At 34.8% G+C, this 17,823-nt stretch overlaps 2 protein-coding genes across 2 annotated transcripts in view; one reads left to right on the plus strand and one right to left on the minus strand.

Annotated features, from left to right (window-relative positions):
* The first annotated feature begins 1,074 nt into the window (after positions 1-1,074).
* Positions 1,075-17,823, plus strand: part of LOC120154375 (fructose-1,6-bisphosphatase, cytosolic-like) — an 18,379-nt gene continuing 1,630 nt past the window's right edge. Inside the window, exons 1-6 of the mRNA XM_039166153.1 lie at positions 1,075-1,416; positions 16,939-17,097; positions 17,188-17,235; positions 17,327-17,401; positions 17,489-17,550; position 17,823. The exon at position 17,823 is cut by the window's right edge and continues 114 nt beyond it. Coding sequence (XP_039022084.1) covers positions 1,108-1,416; positions 16,939-17,097; positions 17,188-17,235; positions 17,327-17,401; positions 17,489-17,550; position 17,823 — 654 coding nt within the window. The 5' untranslated portion in view covers positions 1,075-1,107. The remainder of the gene's footprint in view (positions 1,417-16,938; positions 17,098-17,187; positions 17,236-17,326; positions 17,402-17,488; positions 17,551-17,822) is intronic.
* On the minus strand, positions 2,616-9,849 carry LOC120154374 (PH, RCC1 and FYVE domains-containing protein 1-like). Its single transcript, XM_039166152.1, has 9 exons — positions 9,322-9,849; positions 8,517-8,603; positions 7,381-7,470; positions 7,139-7,225; positions 6,912-7,031; positions 4,396-6,495; positions 4,116-4,262; positions 3,435-3,886; positions 2,616-3,080 (listed from the first exon to the last, which is right to left on the minus strand). Exons 1-9 carry the CDS (start codon positions 9,367-9,369, stop codon positions 2,951-2,953), a joined length of 3,261 nt encoding a protein of 1,086 aa, XP_039022083.1. The 5' UTR covers positions 9,370-9,849; the 3' UTR covers positions 2,616-2,950.

Here is a 17,823-nt window from a genome sequence, read left to right on the forward strand (position 1 = left end):
GTAAAACTTTTCCGACGACGTTTGGGCTTCGACGAAGATAAGATATCCTCTCTTTTCTTCTCCTTTCGGTTTGTTTGCTTCTCATTGGTGTTGCTTGCTATCTTCCCGTTCTTGCAGTTGTGTTATCTTTTTTTGCAGGGAAATCAAGGTTTTTTATAGCCCTCAAAACACTGTTCGTTCGGTGAGTCACCGGATCTACGATGGTGACTCACCATATAGATGATGAAGTGTGCAGTTATCCTCGCTTCTTCTGGATCCTTTCGTGACCGTTGGATCTCTCCAGATCCAACGGTTGAAATCTGTGGAGGCAGAAATAAGATGTGAAAACCCTAATCGGGTTTGGGTCATCTGGGCTTAAATTATGTCTGGGCCTGAACCGGGTTGATTTTGTAAAATGGGCCTTCGATTTGTATTATTTGTAATAATAAATATATTAATATATAATAGTAATAGTAATACTATAATAATATAGTAATAATAATAATATATGCAAACTCGGACGAAAATGATTGTCGACAATAATCTCATTGTTCTAATTATCTAATATTTTTTACCTAGTATCTTCTCCCTTGATTATAAAATATAAACATCTAATAATCTAAATTATATTCAAATTAAAAAATAAGTATTAATGTTCGCATTGAGCAACGCAATTATCACACCAAAACTCATCACATAACAAGTTATAATAACGAATAAATATAATAAATATATATACAGCTAAATTTGATAAATGAAATGGTATTAAATAGGGATATAAATTATAATAATGTTGAGACGTGATCATCTTGAAATGTATGAACAATTTTGAAAGTTGTTTAAAATGAATATAGAACTTGAAGTTTGATCTGACACGAACAGGGTCCATCATAGTGGATGAATTCTGATTTTGTTAGCTTGGAATTCATTAGATTGTCACATAAAACTCTTTAAAAGAGAAGGATTGTAGTGATGAACAGGTGAACTCAACAGTATGTTTCATGTCATATTCTTGTTAGACAAGCCACCATCATACCAACCAAACCTCTTTCATTTCATATAGATAGTTATAATCCTCATCCCCCCCCCCCAAGCTTCACGACTCCTGTCCCTCCTTGAACTGATTCAATGGGCAGCAGAAAGGTTGTGGTGTTGATGTTTTTGCTGAGCGAGTCAGCCCATGACCATGACGGTTCATCATCTCGTGTGTTCAACATGATCCAAAGTCGTCTCATCGGATTAGTTCACCACGTCCGTGTAGCTTCTTCGGTGCTTTGCCTAAAACAATCCCCATCCCGCCTTCTGCTCCGTCGAGAAACCACAACTTCTATCAACTCCAACTTCTATTTTGCATTATGTCCTATATCGGGTATACCTACTGGCCTTGCAAGATTCTTTCTCCGTTTAATTCTTTTGTTTTTGTTTTCTTTTGGTGAGGTCATTTGCATAAGTCTTCTTTTGGTTTCATATTTTAATAAATAAAGTAAAAGGTTTCTATTGGAGTACTATTTTTCAAAGTTATTTAAGTGCGTTTCACTTGTATGGTAAGTATCTTTTTTCAAAACATTGATATTAAATAATCATATAAATTTTGAATAAATTACCGGAACTATTGTTTTCACAAACAAGTGAAACGCATTTGGATAAATTTCATGAGATCTGTTTCTTTATCTGAAGACAGAGTCATAATATGGTTAACAATAGGGTGAAGAACATAAATGGTCCTCTAACTGTAGGGTATTGTTTTATTGAGTCCTCCGACTATTAAAAGTTATAAAATGGTCCCAAGACTATATGACGTTGCTTTTTTAAGTATCCTAACTAGTAAAAGTTACAAAATGGTCACCCGACTATTAATTCTATTATGAACTCGTCCTTTTTACGTTAAAAATCTATGGAAATTAGAGTTTGACGTTAACCCTGCTAATTGATATATTATATAATATGATATCAGAATTTCAAATGACTATCATATCTCAGTCAACAGATTAATGTTCAACTCAAACCGCCATCAAATTTTTAACGAAAAATGATGAGTTTGGAACACAATGAATAGTCGAGTGACCATTTTATAGTTTTTAATAGTCGGAGGACTAAAAAAAGTAATATCTTATAGCTAAAGGACCATTTTATAACTTTTAATAATTGAGAGACTCAATAAAATAATACCTTATAGTCAGGAGACCATTTATATACTTTACCCTTAATAATATTATATTTGAATAAACATTGGTTATAGTGTCTTTAACATAGAATATCTTATCTGGAACTACTGTTTCCACCAAAAATAAAAGGGATTCTCGTAAAGATGAAGGTGACAAGTACTTATGGATGGTCTCAACCTAAATGGTTCGCAGGTGTAGTCTATTTGTGTTGCAATGAACATTTCGAGGTTATTTAACTTAAGAAATAAATTAAAATAAAATTAACATCTGTGATAGATTTACACATTGTGTTAAGAGGTTAACTAAAAGTAAAGAACCTCTTTGAATTTATTGGGACAAGGGAAAAAAAAGGGGGGGATACGGGGAATTAGGAAGGTCAAAGTGTGCAACACAAACCAACCTACAGAATATTGTTCATAAAAAATGCTCACACAATGATGGTGTAAACACTAGAATCCGAAGACCAACTATTTTTAATACACAAACAACGCAGGGTTTAGGGTTCGTCCCTAAGATAACGGGACACAAAAGGTGCGTCACGTTTAGGGTTCCCTTTCTCGGGGGAGCTCTGACTAAATGCAAGGTAAAAGATACCTTCATGCCAGGGCTATCTACAATTTAGCAATTGACGACTTTATATACATTACAATACATGTCAAATACAAGAAACTGAATTACAGAGGGGCAACCAGAAAAAGGAAAACAGAGGTGGGGAATCAAAAAGGTAAAAGAAAATGAAACGGGGTTTGCAGATTTGATTCTTGCTCCTTCGCCTTGTCACATTCACAAAACGCTAACTTCCCTCCCTACTTTTGTGAAATGGGAGAAAGACCTCCCGATGTTTTGTTTGATCCACGCACATTGTACCTCTCATATACCTTTTCACGGTTTTCCGACCACCAACATTCTGCTCGGTGCTCTCCAAATCTTCTCCGGCTGCATATAACAACATATGCTGAACATCTAAGATTTATAAAGATCAAATAGTTATGCAAACTATTGCATCCACTAGCTACATGGATCCAAAATTTGGACCTGATTGATGGGTGCTTTTGATTCTTCTATTTTCATGCTTTCTTCCTTTAAAGATTTCCCCAAACAATGTTACTCTAAATCAAATAAATTATATGATAATGAAAAATCTACAAGCAAACCCTACTCAATTTCTAGTGTCGAATAAACAAATCCAGTAGGCTTTCTAGTTCATCTTTTTCTTTACCCCTTGTGCGGTTGTTGCATTTAGATGAAACCTAATAAATGGTGAGATATAAACGGACATAGAAAATGTACCTGAACCGCACGCGTTTAAGATCCCTAGTTCCATCCTGCAGTGCTACAAGAGTTATGTAGACTCCAGGCTCATACTGTTCAATCCAGTCAGCATCAGCTTGACTACCATTAGCTACTGATGCAGAAATTCTGCATTCCATACCATTTTCACTATCTCTGAAAGATTCAGATACTCTTCCATCAACAGCCACTGACACACTACTGTTCCCTTCCTGCAAACCTGTGGTGCCCTTCAGCAGCCTCGTATCTGAATGGCAATTGATTGTGGAAGAAGCAAGTGCGGTGGGGGAGGCAAGAAAAGAGCCACCAATTGAATCAGATCTCAAATGACCCAATCCATTTGAATCTGGACAGTGAACACCATTTTGCTCCAAGCCATTTGGAAGGTATGTTGGTTTAATGCTCTCAGTGTCATAAACTCCAGGTGGCAACCTTGCAGCCATATCCTTGAGCTGGGGAAGTAAAATAGAAACAAATCCTTTTGAGAATTATAAGGAGAAAATTGACAAGACAAAGAAAAAGCAAGGGTTGCTGACTAAAAGGACTTTTAACATATAAGACAATGAAAGGAGTCATTCAATCAGCATCATGAGTGGTTGCATTGCAAGTTAAAGAAAACATATTTCAAAAGAAGAGAGTACAATTAAACAATAGAGGGAACAACGTAAAGCTGAAAATAACCTGAGCTGTTAGCGACTTTATAACTTCCTTGGCAGCTTCAGATTTAGCAGACTCCTCTACAGCCAGTGCCATAGCTTCCTGAGCTTTCATCGTTGATTTTTGAAGCTCTGATTCCTGGAGCTCGCATCTCATTCTCAGGGTCTCAACCTACAATAGATCCATAATCATCAGAATTTCATTGACACAGTCACCAGAAGGCCCACCCCCTTTCCAAATATAAGAATAACCCCAAATGGAGATAAATACTAAAAGCACAGAGCACCAGCAACAACATTCTTACCTGTCCACACAACTTAAGCACTTCTTGGTTCAAAAGGTCATTTGTCTTTTTCAATCTATCCATGACATTTTTGGAAAAAGAAAGTCCAGATGTTGTTGGAATTGGGGTAGCAGAACGTGGAGGGCTAGGTTTCCTTGATAAAGGTGAAACAGATCTGGAACTCATTCCAGATGGAGTAAGAATTGGTTTAGGAACCGTCCACTGCAAATCTAAAGTAGTTGACAAAGCAACATCTTTCAATTGTAACAAAGAAGGTGCTTGAGTAGAGCGAACCAAGGAGAATGTTTCAGCTTTTTTTCCTTGTTTCGCTGCTTTGATATCTAACTGCTTGATCAAGTCTATATTTGAAGGAGAAGCAGATTTGGATAATCTTGTTTCAGCCTTATCGAACCTGTCCTTGTTCTCAGCTGAAAGGCGAGGTATGGAATTCCTCCTATTATTACCAGCTTCAAAAACCTTGTTCATTTTAGCAAAACAGGAATCACACACACGATAAGGTTTCCTAGGATTAGGGGCCAAAGCTGCTCTTAGTGCTTTCCTTGAACTGCAGGAATGGCAGTGCACAAGTCCACAATTGTAGCAATTATGCCTTTTTCTGGTGAACCCAAAAGCCTGCCTACAAGCCGAGCATTGAGATTCTTCGGTACCAGATACCCATTTATGGAGACATATAGCAGCACTATATGTTGAACCACAAGCCATATACTTGACATGTCTATCCTTCAAACTCTCAACCAGAGTAGGAGTTTTTCGATCTTCAACATCTCCATGGCCCAACCTACCATTAGCTCCTTTTCCCCATGTATACACTTCATTCCTGGAAGTTAGAGCTGCAACGTGATATGCACCACAGGCAATTTCTTCAACACATTCACCTGAAAGCTTGTCTTCTACTAAACACGGTATCTTTCCATCAGCAAAATGATTCCCAAGTTGACCATACACAGTACTTCCCATTGTAAAAACATTCCCTGATGTTGTCAAACCAACTGTTAAGCTATGCCCACAAGCAACTTTGTGAAAATTGTAATCAATTAGTGCTAGAACACACGTGGGCTTAAGCCGGGGTTCCTTGTCTCCATGTCCAAGACGATTTTTGTCCCCATCCCCCCATGTGAATAATTTTCCTGATGAAACACTAGTAGTAGATTGAGTGACAATAGCCTCAACAACTGCAGCAGTATGCCACACTCCACATGCCACAGCAATTGTTCTCAATCCTGACAGAGACTCCACTTCTCTTGGATATGGAACATTTTCTCTGTCACCGTGGCCCAAGACACCAAATGTTCCATCCCCAAAAGTAAACAGCTGTCCTGTTGACGTTATCAAGGTTGTATGCCATGGACCGCACATTACTGTAGCAACTTGAAGTCCCTCAAGAGGACCTGAAATTCTCTTTGGTACCCAATGGCTGACATCTGAACCATGACCAAGAAGCCCAGCATTGTGGGTTCCATCTCCCCATGTATAAAGTTCCCCAGCCATTGTAATGGCACAAGTATGAAATTCTCCACATGCAACAAGACTAACACTAGTAACAGCCAGTGATTCTACAAGATGAGGTTGACTGACCTCCTTCCCAACACCATGACCAAGTCGTCCTCCAGATTCTTCACCCCATGTGAAAACTTCACCTTGCCTTGTAACTAGGGCAGCATGCTTGACCCCACAAGCTACATGATGTACATCTAAAACTACATTGGACTCTAAAGGCCTTGGAATAAGCACATCTGCTCTTGTGCTCAAATAATTGGTGTTCTTATCAGCCACAACCTTCACAACACTATCACAGATAACCTCACCCCATATATACACATCCCCTAAAGCATCATAATCATCTGTTGCAGAACCGTGACTTGAAGTACTAGGAGCACTAGAAACACTTACACGAAGAACATCTGAACCAGGTCCTTTTATTTGCATATTTGTGCCGTCAGATGCTACATGTGACCTTGCAGACTGAAAAGAATTCTCAGGCCCAAAACTCTTTGGAGAAGTATTTGGGTTAAAACTGAGAGAAATCTCAAGGGAGCTAATATCTTGGCTAGTTCTAACAGAATTGACACTTGCACTATTTGATGTCAGGTCTCTACCATCCTGAAATCAATCAGTGATGAGCATTTATGTCAAACAAAATCTATAACTGTAGCTATAAGCCTATAACAGTAATACAATCAATTATATTTAAAAAACCATGAATTTTTATGCTCAACTCTGAAAGGATTTTCGCAACTAAAAGAATAAAGAAATGAAGACTTAAATATCAAAAAAAAGTTAACTAAACTACCAAAATTCATCAAGCAACCAAGTAATTTTATGTACGTACAGACTTCTGACATAGCAAGAGCTTGGGAGATAGTACTGGAATTGTTTCATGAATAATGAATGATTATCTGGCAAAACATTTTCACATATTGAAAATGCACAAACTGGAATCAATATAAATGGCAATTCGTGCAACAGAAAAATCACAAAACAATTACTGAAAAGGAGTCAAATGAACATGGAATTACATCAAGGTAGAGGCCCCCGTCAGTCCAACTATCAATTTTGGAATGTCCACCCTGACCAAAAGATATTAATGATTTGAGGCCCGCAATCCGCGCCTCTGCCTCAAATTTGTCCTTGCAGATCTAGGAGTCGATGTAAAGGGATAAATAACCAGATAAATAAAAGTATTGAGTATCGACAATAGTTTATTGTTTATCTACAAACAGAATATCGAAGTTCCATCACTAACCAGATCAAGAGACCTTTTCCCGTTGTCGTATATAAGAGAAAAGGATAAACAATCCTTCTCAGGACAGAGATACCGCTGGAAAACAGCCTGATAGAGCAGCAAAGAGGAAAAAATTAGCATAACTCAGAAGAAATTTATGCAAGCATAGCAGGAACCAAACTAGATTTTCTTGAAAAAAAAATAGAAAAAAGAAAAGAGTATAATATAATGTTTGTGTAACAATAGAACCATAAGGATCTCACGGTTCTTTGTCCAGGAATAATTTTAGAGACTGCAGCCAACCTCAAACTTCTTTCACCGCTGCTTGTACTCCAGATTAAAGATGTTTCATCCTGCAATTTTGACAAATGAAAACAGTTATTATGTGCTGATATTAACAACAAATTTGTTTTTGGATTTAAAAATAAAAGAAAAAAGGTGCAAAGCTAAGCAATAAGTAAAATAGCATCACTTGTTAATTAAAAAGAGTCCTAGAATCATATCAAGTTAGGGACTGTGTTACCATCCCAACTAATGGATTGATCACTCTCATAGGTTTTTCTTTTAAAGTTCTAACTTAAATTTTTTGATGCAAATCAGGCTCTTTAAATAGAGATTAAATACTTTGTTTGAATAAACACATGCTCCTAATAATTGGCTAAGATAAAAGACTTGCTCCAAAGAATTCTCATAATCAAATAATAATAAATTGATCCTAATAATAATAAACTAATGTCTTTCCTAAAATAATTATTGTTATTATTTGACACAATCCTTTACACGTAATACACAGCATACACGAAAATAGATAGCCGGTCACTGTGCACCTGTTTCAATTTTCACAGTTGCAAGCCTAAATGGTGGAAAAGACTAGTATCTCGGAGTCAGAGACTGAAACAGTTAGTTGAACTGTGAAACAACGGCTTGTCTAATCGAGTGGCTATAAAAGAACTGGGTGACAGTCAAACCGGTAAACAAACTGGATAGAAGTGTAAAAATTGGATATGAAACTTTATTTTTAATCATTTAGATTTGAAGCTTTGTAGTTTTATATTGAAGACCATATTATTAGGCAAATGCATCTTCTTTTGTTAATTACTACGTTTAATATTCGTTTTAGATTAAGTTAATGTTTAAACATTTAATAAAATTAAACTAGCCTGTCCAACTGGTTGAACCAGTCGGGATGGAAACCAGAGGTCAACCAGTTCAACCACTTCCAATCCTGTTTTTTAAACATTGCATAACAAGATTAAATAAACTTTTAATGCATTGTTTTTTTAATGCCCTTCGATGTTGGAGCACATTTCAATTTAAAACTGTCTAACAAAGCATTAAATAGTCAAATTCACAACTCAGGAACATAACAGAAGGATTCAAAATATGGAACCAAACTTACATTAGAGAGTCTAAATGGACAAAACTTTGGCTTTCCCTTGTGACCATATTTCAAAAGCTGAGCACCCTTCTTCAAAGCTATTAATTCCTACATTAGGTAAAGAATATTACATGTAAAAGGATATTGATATCAAGATATATACAGAAAATTGTTCAAACATCAACAACATAACCATCAAGAAAGAGAACAATGATAGTAACCAACCAAACCTCACACAGTCTCTTAAATCACAAATCAATAATTGTCAATCATCACATAGCCCATTTAAGAGTAGCTCACTTTGTTCCCGGCTAATATGCATGTTTTATATGCATCTCTGATGTTCATGAAATCACCTTATTTATAGGTCTAATATGCGTCAATTATGAACGAATTACTTAGATAATGTCAAGCAAATGTCAGGGATTTAACATTTGGAACAGTAACCAGATGATATTTTTAACGTCACCTGATCCTGAACTAAACAAGCAAACAACTTCCATGTTCATTAACCTAAATTGTCAACCATTCCCCCTAAATTTTCTCAAAACGAAGAAATAACATAGATCTCAACATTCTCAACACAATTCTAGAGATTCTAATAAATTAGGCACAAAAAAGGTCGTATTTTTTCCAGCTTTCTAGAATCTCTTAAATCTAGAAAAGGAAACCGAATACTTATATTAGCCATTCAACAAAGTAATGAGGAACCCAAAATTACTCATCATTTCTTACCCTCTGATCAGAAAACACAATTGAGAGTAAAACAAAGTTAAGAAAAAAAATCGAGAATAAATAAATAAAGTTAAACAAAATTCTTAAAGACCTGGTCGACGTCACGTTGGGCATTGCCGTTGCTAACAAGATCTGCCATTCCATGTGAGGAAACAACTGCAACGCCACCTCCCTCTACGATCGCTCTCTTGAGCACCACTCATCATCAGTTGTTACCACTTCCTCCTTTCTTCTCTCTTCTCCACTCTCCCTCCTCTCCTCTTTCCCCTCCTCTCCTCTTTTCCTCCTAAGCTTAACATCCAAGCATCTTTAGCCCGTCCATTTCCGAAAACAAAAACAAAACAGTTACAGCAACACTTTAGCAGATCTATGGGTCTCTCCTCTTTCAGAAACGAAACCTTAGCATTCACCTCTTCAATCCACCACCATTAAGCCAGTCCCTTAAGTTAGACTGATGGCGGGACGACTCAAGGGTCAAAATGGCGACTCTGTTGTAGTGACTGAAGGCAATTGCCGGCGGAACAGACGGATGTTACCGGACGGGAAGGTATTCTGGGTAGCTGGAATTTTCCGACTGTTGTGTTTGTGTGTGTTTTAAAATTTTAAAAACATGAGATGGTCAGACATAAACTAAAAGCTGGAAGTCGCCTTGGAGGTTGAAACATTTGAGAAGATACTTTCAGTGATCTTTTTATTCTCAGTAACTTTTTCTTTCTTTATTTTTTATTTTTTGATTAATCTTTCTTTATTTTTTTATTTTTTTTGATATTATCCAGCTCAGTTAGTAGAACACAAGGTTCTTAATCTTGAGGTCGTGGGATCGAGTCTCACGAAGGGCATTTCATAATTCGGAGGTCTTCTACGGAAGTTGCACTCAACCTGGTGTTGAAGGCAACCTACTATCTTACCTCTTCCTTATCTCATTACATATGGGAACAAGGGACAACTATTTTTCTTTATTTTTATAAATATTTATATTACGACAATAATTAAGGGTTGTTTGTTTGACTCTAAATAGAATCATTCAGTGTTGAATGATGAACCGTTTAGCATTAAGCGTGTTTGTTTCGCATCTCTGAATGATTCAGTGCTGACTGATTCAATAAAATAGTGTTGACTGATTCAATAAAACAGTGTTGATTGATTCAACAAAACAGTGTTGATTAATTCAACAAAACAGTGTTGACTGATTCAATAAAACAGTGTTAAATGATTCAGTACAGAAGTATATTTTGAATGATTCAGAGCCCTTATCAAACAGCATGTCACATTCAGAGCTAATTCATATAAAGTCTCTGAATCATTTAGTATTTGAATCATTCAGCACTTAATCATTTGAAATAAACAAACAGCCCATAAATGATATTCTTTTACAATAAGCCAAAATTTAAGGAAAATAAAGTATGGTTGCAGTAAAAGTAGATGTTTGGATATTTGTTTTAATAATTTTATATAAATTAAAAATATTACTATTATAATAAAAACATATTTTAATTTGAGTTTATGTTTGAATAATACTTACTAATGGGATTTAACTTTCTTTATGTACGAAAATAAATCTATAAAGAATTTTTAGGGATAAAAAAGAATATTATTTACTCAAAAAATTTTGAGTTCGAATAGCTACGTTTATAAGGGTATGTGCATTATCAGTCGATTAAGAAAATTTTGAATATATATTATTTTATAATGTCTCATAATATTTAAAAAAAAAACTTTTTCCTATATAATCGTTTGTATAGATTCAATTGATCAATTATTTTGATTTAATATTATAGAGATTTTTCAGATCATTTTATTTATAATGTTATATTTTAAATGTAGATGGCGTTGAGATATTTTATCTCAATAGTCGATGATTAAATGTTTTATTAAAAAAATCTGCATTTTATTGCATTTATAAAAAGTTAGTGAGATGTGAACGTGGGAAAATTACCATTTTATGAGATTAATCTACTTAATAATAATATATGCATCTGAAAAGAGAAATGTTGGGTTCAAAATAGAAAACATGACAACATGATCCAGTTTCATATCCAAATTTGAAGTGAAAAAGTTTGGAAGGGTGATGGAAGCTATGTATGTAAACATTATAATGTTACTGTAAATTAAACATGCTGACAATTTTGAACAATAATTTGTTGTATGTTCACTTAGTGGAGTGGGGAAGGCTGTGTTTTCCGGGTAAAAGTATCTAGATAATGTGGATAGGAAAGTTTATTTCCCAAAATGATTCACTCAATCGATTAATTTCCTATTTAGGGTGTTTTCTACCGTACAATGCCAAAGATCCCAAGATATCTTGGAGTCTTCAGGAAAAAATGAAAGGCATTGGATTGCTTGGCGTTTTCAGGTATATTTGACATATTATTAATAATATGTTATTTTTAATAATACTTACAAATTATAGATTGAAAGAAAATTTCATTCAAAATTTTCTCTATTATTCTTCCGATAAGTTGATGTTATAAAAAAATCTTCTCGAATTTCTTACTTCTTTTTTACCTGCAACAACATATTAAAAATAATATTTTAAATATCTTTACGAAATATACATATTTTATTCGAATACGAATATATTTTTATTCGAATAATACTTACAGATTATAGATTGAAAGAAAATTTACTTCAAAATTTTCTCTACTATTAATGAATAATTAATATTTTCATTAATACTTACATGTTTCCCAACTACACTGAAGATGTCGAACAATCCCAGGTATTTCTGCATGTCAAACATACCTGAAGACGTCAAGCAATCAAATATCCTTCATTTTTGCCTGAAGACTCCAAAATATCTTAAGATCTTTGGTATTGCACTATAAAAAAAACACCTTAGATGAAAAATTAATCGACTGAGTGTATCATTTTGATAAATAAACTTTCTCATCCACATTATGTGTGTACTATTGTCGTATTTTCCATGCATGCGCTAACGAAGTGGGTTCCACTCATAATGTGATAGTCCTAGTCCTAGTCCTAGACGGCACAAACAGAACATATTCAAAAGCAAACATAAAATCATGTAGTGTCCAAGAGACCCAATTATTGGCTACTCACTCAGCAACAACGTTGGCGCCTCTATCGGAGCTGCGACGTCTCATGCGATTTCTTCAAGAAATTCCCCTGCAATCGTGTCTTCTACTAAACATGGTATCTTTAATTCCGTCGGTGACCATACACACTTGCAAAAATATGTCCGCAAGTTACTTTGTGAAAATTGTAATCAATCAATGCTGGAACACATGTGGGCTTAAGCTGGAGTTCCTTGTCTCCATGTCCAGGACGATTTTTTCCCCTCCCAATCCCCCTTATGAATAATTTTCCTTATAAAACACCAATAGTAGATTGAGTGACAATAACCCAACAATGACATCAGTATGCCAAACTCCATATGCCACACCAATTGTTCTCAATCCCGACCGACGCTCTACTTTGATGGTAAAATAGTAATAAAAAGGAGTTGTTTATATTCTAGGCAAAAGGAGAGTGACATCTTATCAAATACTCTTGGACTATTCTATTTTTAATCAATTTAATCTTTTATCTAAAAGAAGTAATATGCTAATCGATATAATTTTATATTATTTTCTTAAATAGGAGATATTGTAAGATATGCATTCATGTTAGTTGTTATGTAAATCTATTATTGCAGCAGATTTAATTATAAATAAAGATATTTCTCACCTCGTTTCTGATTATCTCATTTAATTCATTCTTCGCTTCTAAATAATAATAAAAAAATATTTTATTATGTATTATCTCGTCTCTTTGCTATTTGTTTGGTTGTTTTTCGTGATTTTTCTTATATTTTGATCTAAATTATAATTGATAATGAAATTGGATTTTCTTGTAATTCTAGTGATTAAAGATTACTTGATAATTAGGTTTATTTAATAAAGTACAAATTTATTTTAGGGAAGAATTCTTATTGTGATCAAATATTTGGCTATATAGATAGAGATTATGTATTAGCCTTTAGGGTAGTGTGAGAGAGATGTAATTCTTTTTTGATCTCTGTAACTTTTGGGCTTATGTTGCAGAGATAGTTTTGTAAGGATGTTGGAAGAGTGTTTTGGGATATACCGGGTTTTGGGATACATGTGATATTATGTATTTATACTATTTGTATTCTCTACGTTTATAATGAATTGTTGTTTATCTCACCCTTGGAGGTAGGCAAGGTCGAGTCACGTTAAATCTTATCTCTTGTGCTTTTTTATTTTATATTGATGTCGTTTTGGTTATTTTTTCGCTCTCAAATTCCTAACAATTGGTATCAGAGTTTCGGGTTCAATATTATGGCAATAGTAAAGTATGATATTTCGTTGTTAGATCGAAACACCATATTCTCATTATAATAGGTGAAGATTCAGGATGTCCTTGCACAATTGGACTTAGATGATGCATTGAAAGAGTTTGATACGGAGACATTGTTAGATGTTAGATTGGACGAATAAAGAAAAGCATAAGAATCGTAAAGTCCTATCTCAGATCCGTTTACACTTATCAAATCAAAATTTGGAGGATGTGTTGAAAGAAAAAAGGATGCTTCTTTGTGGGCGAAATTTGAGCAACTATGCATGCAGAAATTGTTGATCAACAAGTTACACTTAAAGAAACATCTTTATTCTCTCAAGTTAGGTCGATACTACTAGAAGGATTCCTCTTTAAATAATAGGTACAGTAACTGGTATTCCTATGATAGGTATTTTCTTTTATGGTTCATATTCTGGATTAGGTTCGTCCCTCTAATATGGAATATAAGATGTAATAATGGGATGAACTAAGTTATAAGCATGAAAGTGTAAGAACTCAACGGGGGGCCCATCCTCTTTCGTTGTCTGATTCGCGAGGAAGGGTCTCGTTGAATTCTTAATAACCATGATCATAATATTTTGGTCGTATAAATGACAACAAATGGATCACTTTTCCGTTGTTCTTTTTAAAATCAACTCAATTAATTGATTCATAGAATATGTTCTTCGATAATATCTATCGAGACTTTCAAGGTTAGAAGAGGTTCATCTCTTAAAGAGCACCTGACCGCATTGAAGGAAATTTTCTATTATCTAGAGACTTTAGAATTAAAGTATGGTCAAGTAGATTTAGGGTTGATCCTCCTATGTTCACTACCTCCTTCCTACTCATTTTTCAGAGCACAGTTTTGTACAGTCGTGAAACACTCATTCTTGAGGAGGTGTATAATGGCATACACTCGTTTGATAAGATGAAGTATCTTGTATCTGATTTTGAGTCTCGGGAAGAAGGTCTCATGGTGCATGGATCGACTAGCTCAGACCATAAAAGAAAAGGCGAGCATTATTCTAGTAATGAAGAAATGGGCGATCAAAATCTTCCAACCAAGGTAAAACTTGTCACTTTTGCAAACAAAAAGGTCATGTTAAATTGGATTGTTACAAGTTACATAATAAAAATTAAGAGAGAAGCTGAATAGCAGAACTCCAAAAAATCTGGTGAGGCCGGTGTAGCAGAAGAATGCAATGACGGAGAAATCCTAGTTGCGGGTAATGACAACTCTATAACAAGTGATGAGTGAATACTTGACTCTGGTAGTAATTTTCATATGAGTCCTAATCGTGACTGGTTTACGACGTATAAAGTTGTATATACATGTAATGTATTTTTGGGAAATAATGTATATTGTAAAGTCGCAAGTATTGGCACAATCAAGATTAAGATGTTCAATGGGATTGTTCGAACACTACGTAATGGGAGACATGTTTCATATTTGAGCAGAAATCTAATTTCGTTAGGTATCCTAGATTTAAAAGGGTGCAAATTCTCCAATGAAAGTGGAGCTATGAAGATTTGTAAGGGCTCTCTTGTTGTGATGAAAGGGCAGAGAAGGATTGCCAAGTTTTATGTTTTATAGGGTTCAACAATTTTAAATAATGCAGTTAATGTTTCATTCCCCGTTTCAAATAACATTATTACTAGTAAAAATGTTTTGACTAAATCAAGCAAAAGAAGACTTTTTGTCGAACAAGATAACCGTGGGTAGAACAGTTATGTGAAGCATAAATGAGTTCAATTTTGTAGGAATAACGAATTTGAAGATAGAATTATCATTGATGATCGGGATCATGTTGTGCATGATATTGCTCGTGGTCATACATTTGTGAGCAAAATTGGCACTTATAATAATCATGTCGATGTAAAGGCTAAATCCATGCTTAGAAAAAGCTTGGATTCGATCGGTATCCATGACTGAAGATTATCCCTTTGAGGGGTGTTGTGGAAGAGGTTGAGAATTTGTTCGTTGAAGTAAAAAATCATTTTTTTTGTTAAATTTGAGTGTTTCATCTTGAAACCTTCGCACTTTCAGAATTCGCGTCGAGGTGGAGATTTGTTAGAGTTTGATTCAATTCAAAGTGATACAAATTAATATTTAAATTTGGGAAAGTAAGAATCCTAATTTGATTAAAAGTAGATAACTTTATTAAGGTAAATTTCTACTTTATTTAATTTTCCAATGTAAAATCAAATATCTATCCTATAAATATATACTAAGAGTAAAGGGTTAGGTTTCAAGGTTTTTTTTTTCACAAAAATTCTCTTGTATTTTCTTATTTCATATTAGTGAAATTCTTATAATTTGCCCGTGATTTTTCCTTTTTGAGATTTCCACATAAATCTTAGTGTTATTTTTTTTTATCGTATTAATTTATTTACAGCCGATATTATAAAAATTTATTAGTGCCTTTTGTGCATGCTTCCACATATTTCTCAAGTCTTAAGGGCTTGTTTGTTGCTTTGGTGAGCTTAAGTTCTCACAAGGTTATTTGACAGGCCGACTTAAGTTATCGACAAGAACTTCATCATTTAAGGCCGCACGGATTGTAAGGCCAAAAAATTATCCCCGTGACAGTTGGTATATAAGTTTAGTGGAAGGCTTATATATATTAACCTTTAACTTTATTAATATTGAGAAATTTAAGATAAAACTCACATACGTGTTGTTGCCGGTGTTTAGTTAAAAGATTTTGTTTTCTTTCTTCTGATAATAGAATAATATTATTCAAGGTTTCATTTTCTTATTTTAAGGGTACGGAATTTAGAATTAAACAAAGATTTTTTTTTTTGGATTGCAAAGCCAAGCAATAAGTGAAACAGCAGCACTAGTTAATTAAAAACAGTCCTAGAATTATATCAAGTTAGTGACAGTGTTACTATCACAACTAATGAATCAAGTGACCGGCCGACGATGCTCTTCCCAGAAAATCAACCTCTTTAACTAGATATTAATTTGAATAAAAGACATAATAAGAAAGAAATAATGATTCAGAAAATAATAAATAGAATCTACTATACTTAACTTATCTAATCACAAATTGGATACTTCACTGTCTGAAACCGACACTAAAACAAAGGACTGGTTATTGTTATAAATAAAATTACGTGGAAGTTCACTCACCTCGTCCACTTCACTGAAAACACAGACAAAAAACAGAACAACATCATTCAACAAGAAAGACGACGAGACCCGTTGGCTCGTTATCTTCAGTGAAGACTACACCCTCATTCCCTTGTTCTCCTCCCCCCACGTGTCCCCAAAAGCTTCCATTTCCAGCACTGCAGATAACCCCTCCAAGTAATTTTTTATCCTTCCCTTCCCACATCCAAAGAAGCAAATCCACCACTTCTACCTTTTCTTTCTTTTGGGATTTTGTAGGGGTTGAGCGAGATGGATCATGACGCGGATGCTTATAGGACTGACTTGATGACCATAACACGTTTAGTGTTGAACGAGCAGTCCAAGTATCCCGAGTCTCGTGGCGATTTCACCATCTTGCTTAATCACATTGTTCTTGGCTGCAAGTTCGTTTGCACTGCTGTTAACAAGGTCTTTCTTTCATATATTCACTGATATAGTATAGTATTAATTTTTTGGCCTTAGAAGTGATTATAACCAGTTTGCTGTTTATTGAATCAGGCTGGTCTTGCCAAACTCATTGGACTTGCTGGGGAGACTAATGTACAGGCAAGTAGTTCCCAGACCACTGATTCTTCTTATATTCTACATGTGGTGTTGATATTTCATACTGAGTAAGTTTGTCTATTTGTGAATAAAGGGTGAAGAGCAAAAGAAGCTGGATGTGCTTTCGAATGAAGTATTTGTCAAGGCTTTAGTAAGAAGTGGCAGAACAGTGAGTAGTTGTATGACTTTTGTTGAATACATTGGTTATGTTATAATTTCCTCTGTTAACATTTAACACATTTTGACATTGCACCAGTGCATCCTTGTCTCTGAAGAAGATGAAGAGGCAACCTTCGTGGAGCGCTCAAAGAGTGGAAGGTGTTTTTAGTTGTTCTCTTCTCTGTTTCTATTGAGCATAGTGCTGATGTTAGATTTGTTCTTCTGAACATTTGAAATGAATTTGTCTTAAACAACTCCGGTACTGTGTTGTTTTTTATCCACTGGACGGTTCCTCCAACATTGATTGTGGAGTTTCCATTGGAACAGTATGGCTCTTCACCTCCAAAAAGCCATTTCAGATTTTGTGGCAAGTAATTATTGTTATAACTTGATATTGCAGTGGTCAACTGAATATGTTCTCTTTCATCTAGA

This window comes from Hibiscus syriacus, unplaced genomic scaffold (assembly GCF_006381635.1).
Source record: "Hibiscus syriacus cultivar Baekdansim isolate YM2019G1 unplaced genomic scaffold, ASM638163v2 tig00111128_pilon, whole genome shotgun sequence".
In the NCBI taxonomy this organism is placed as follows: domain Eukaryota; kingdom Viridiplantae; phylum Streptophyta; class Magnoliopsida; order Malvales; family Malvaceae; genus Hibiscus; species Hibiscus syriacus.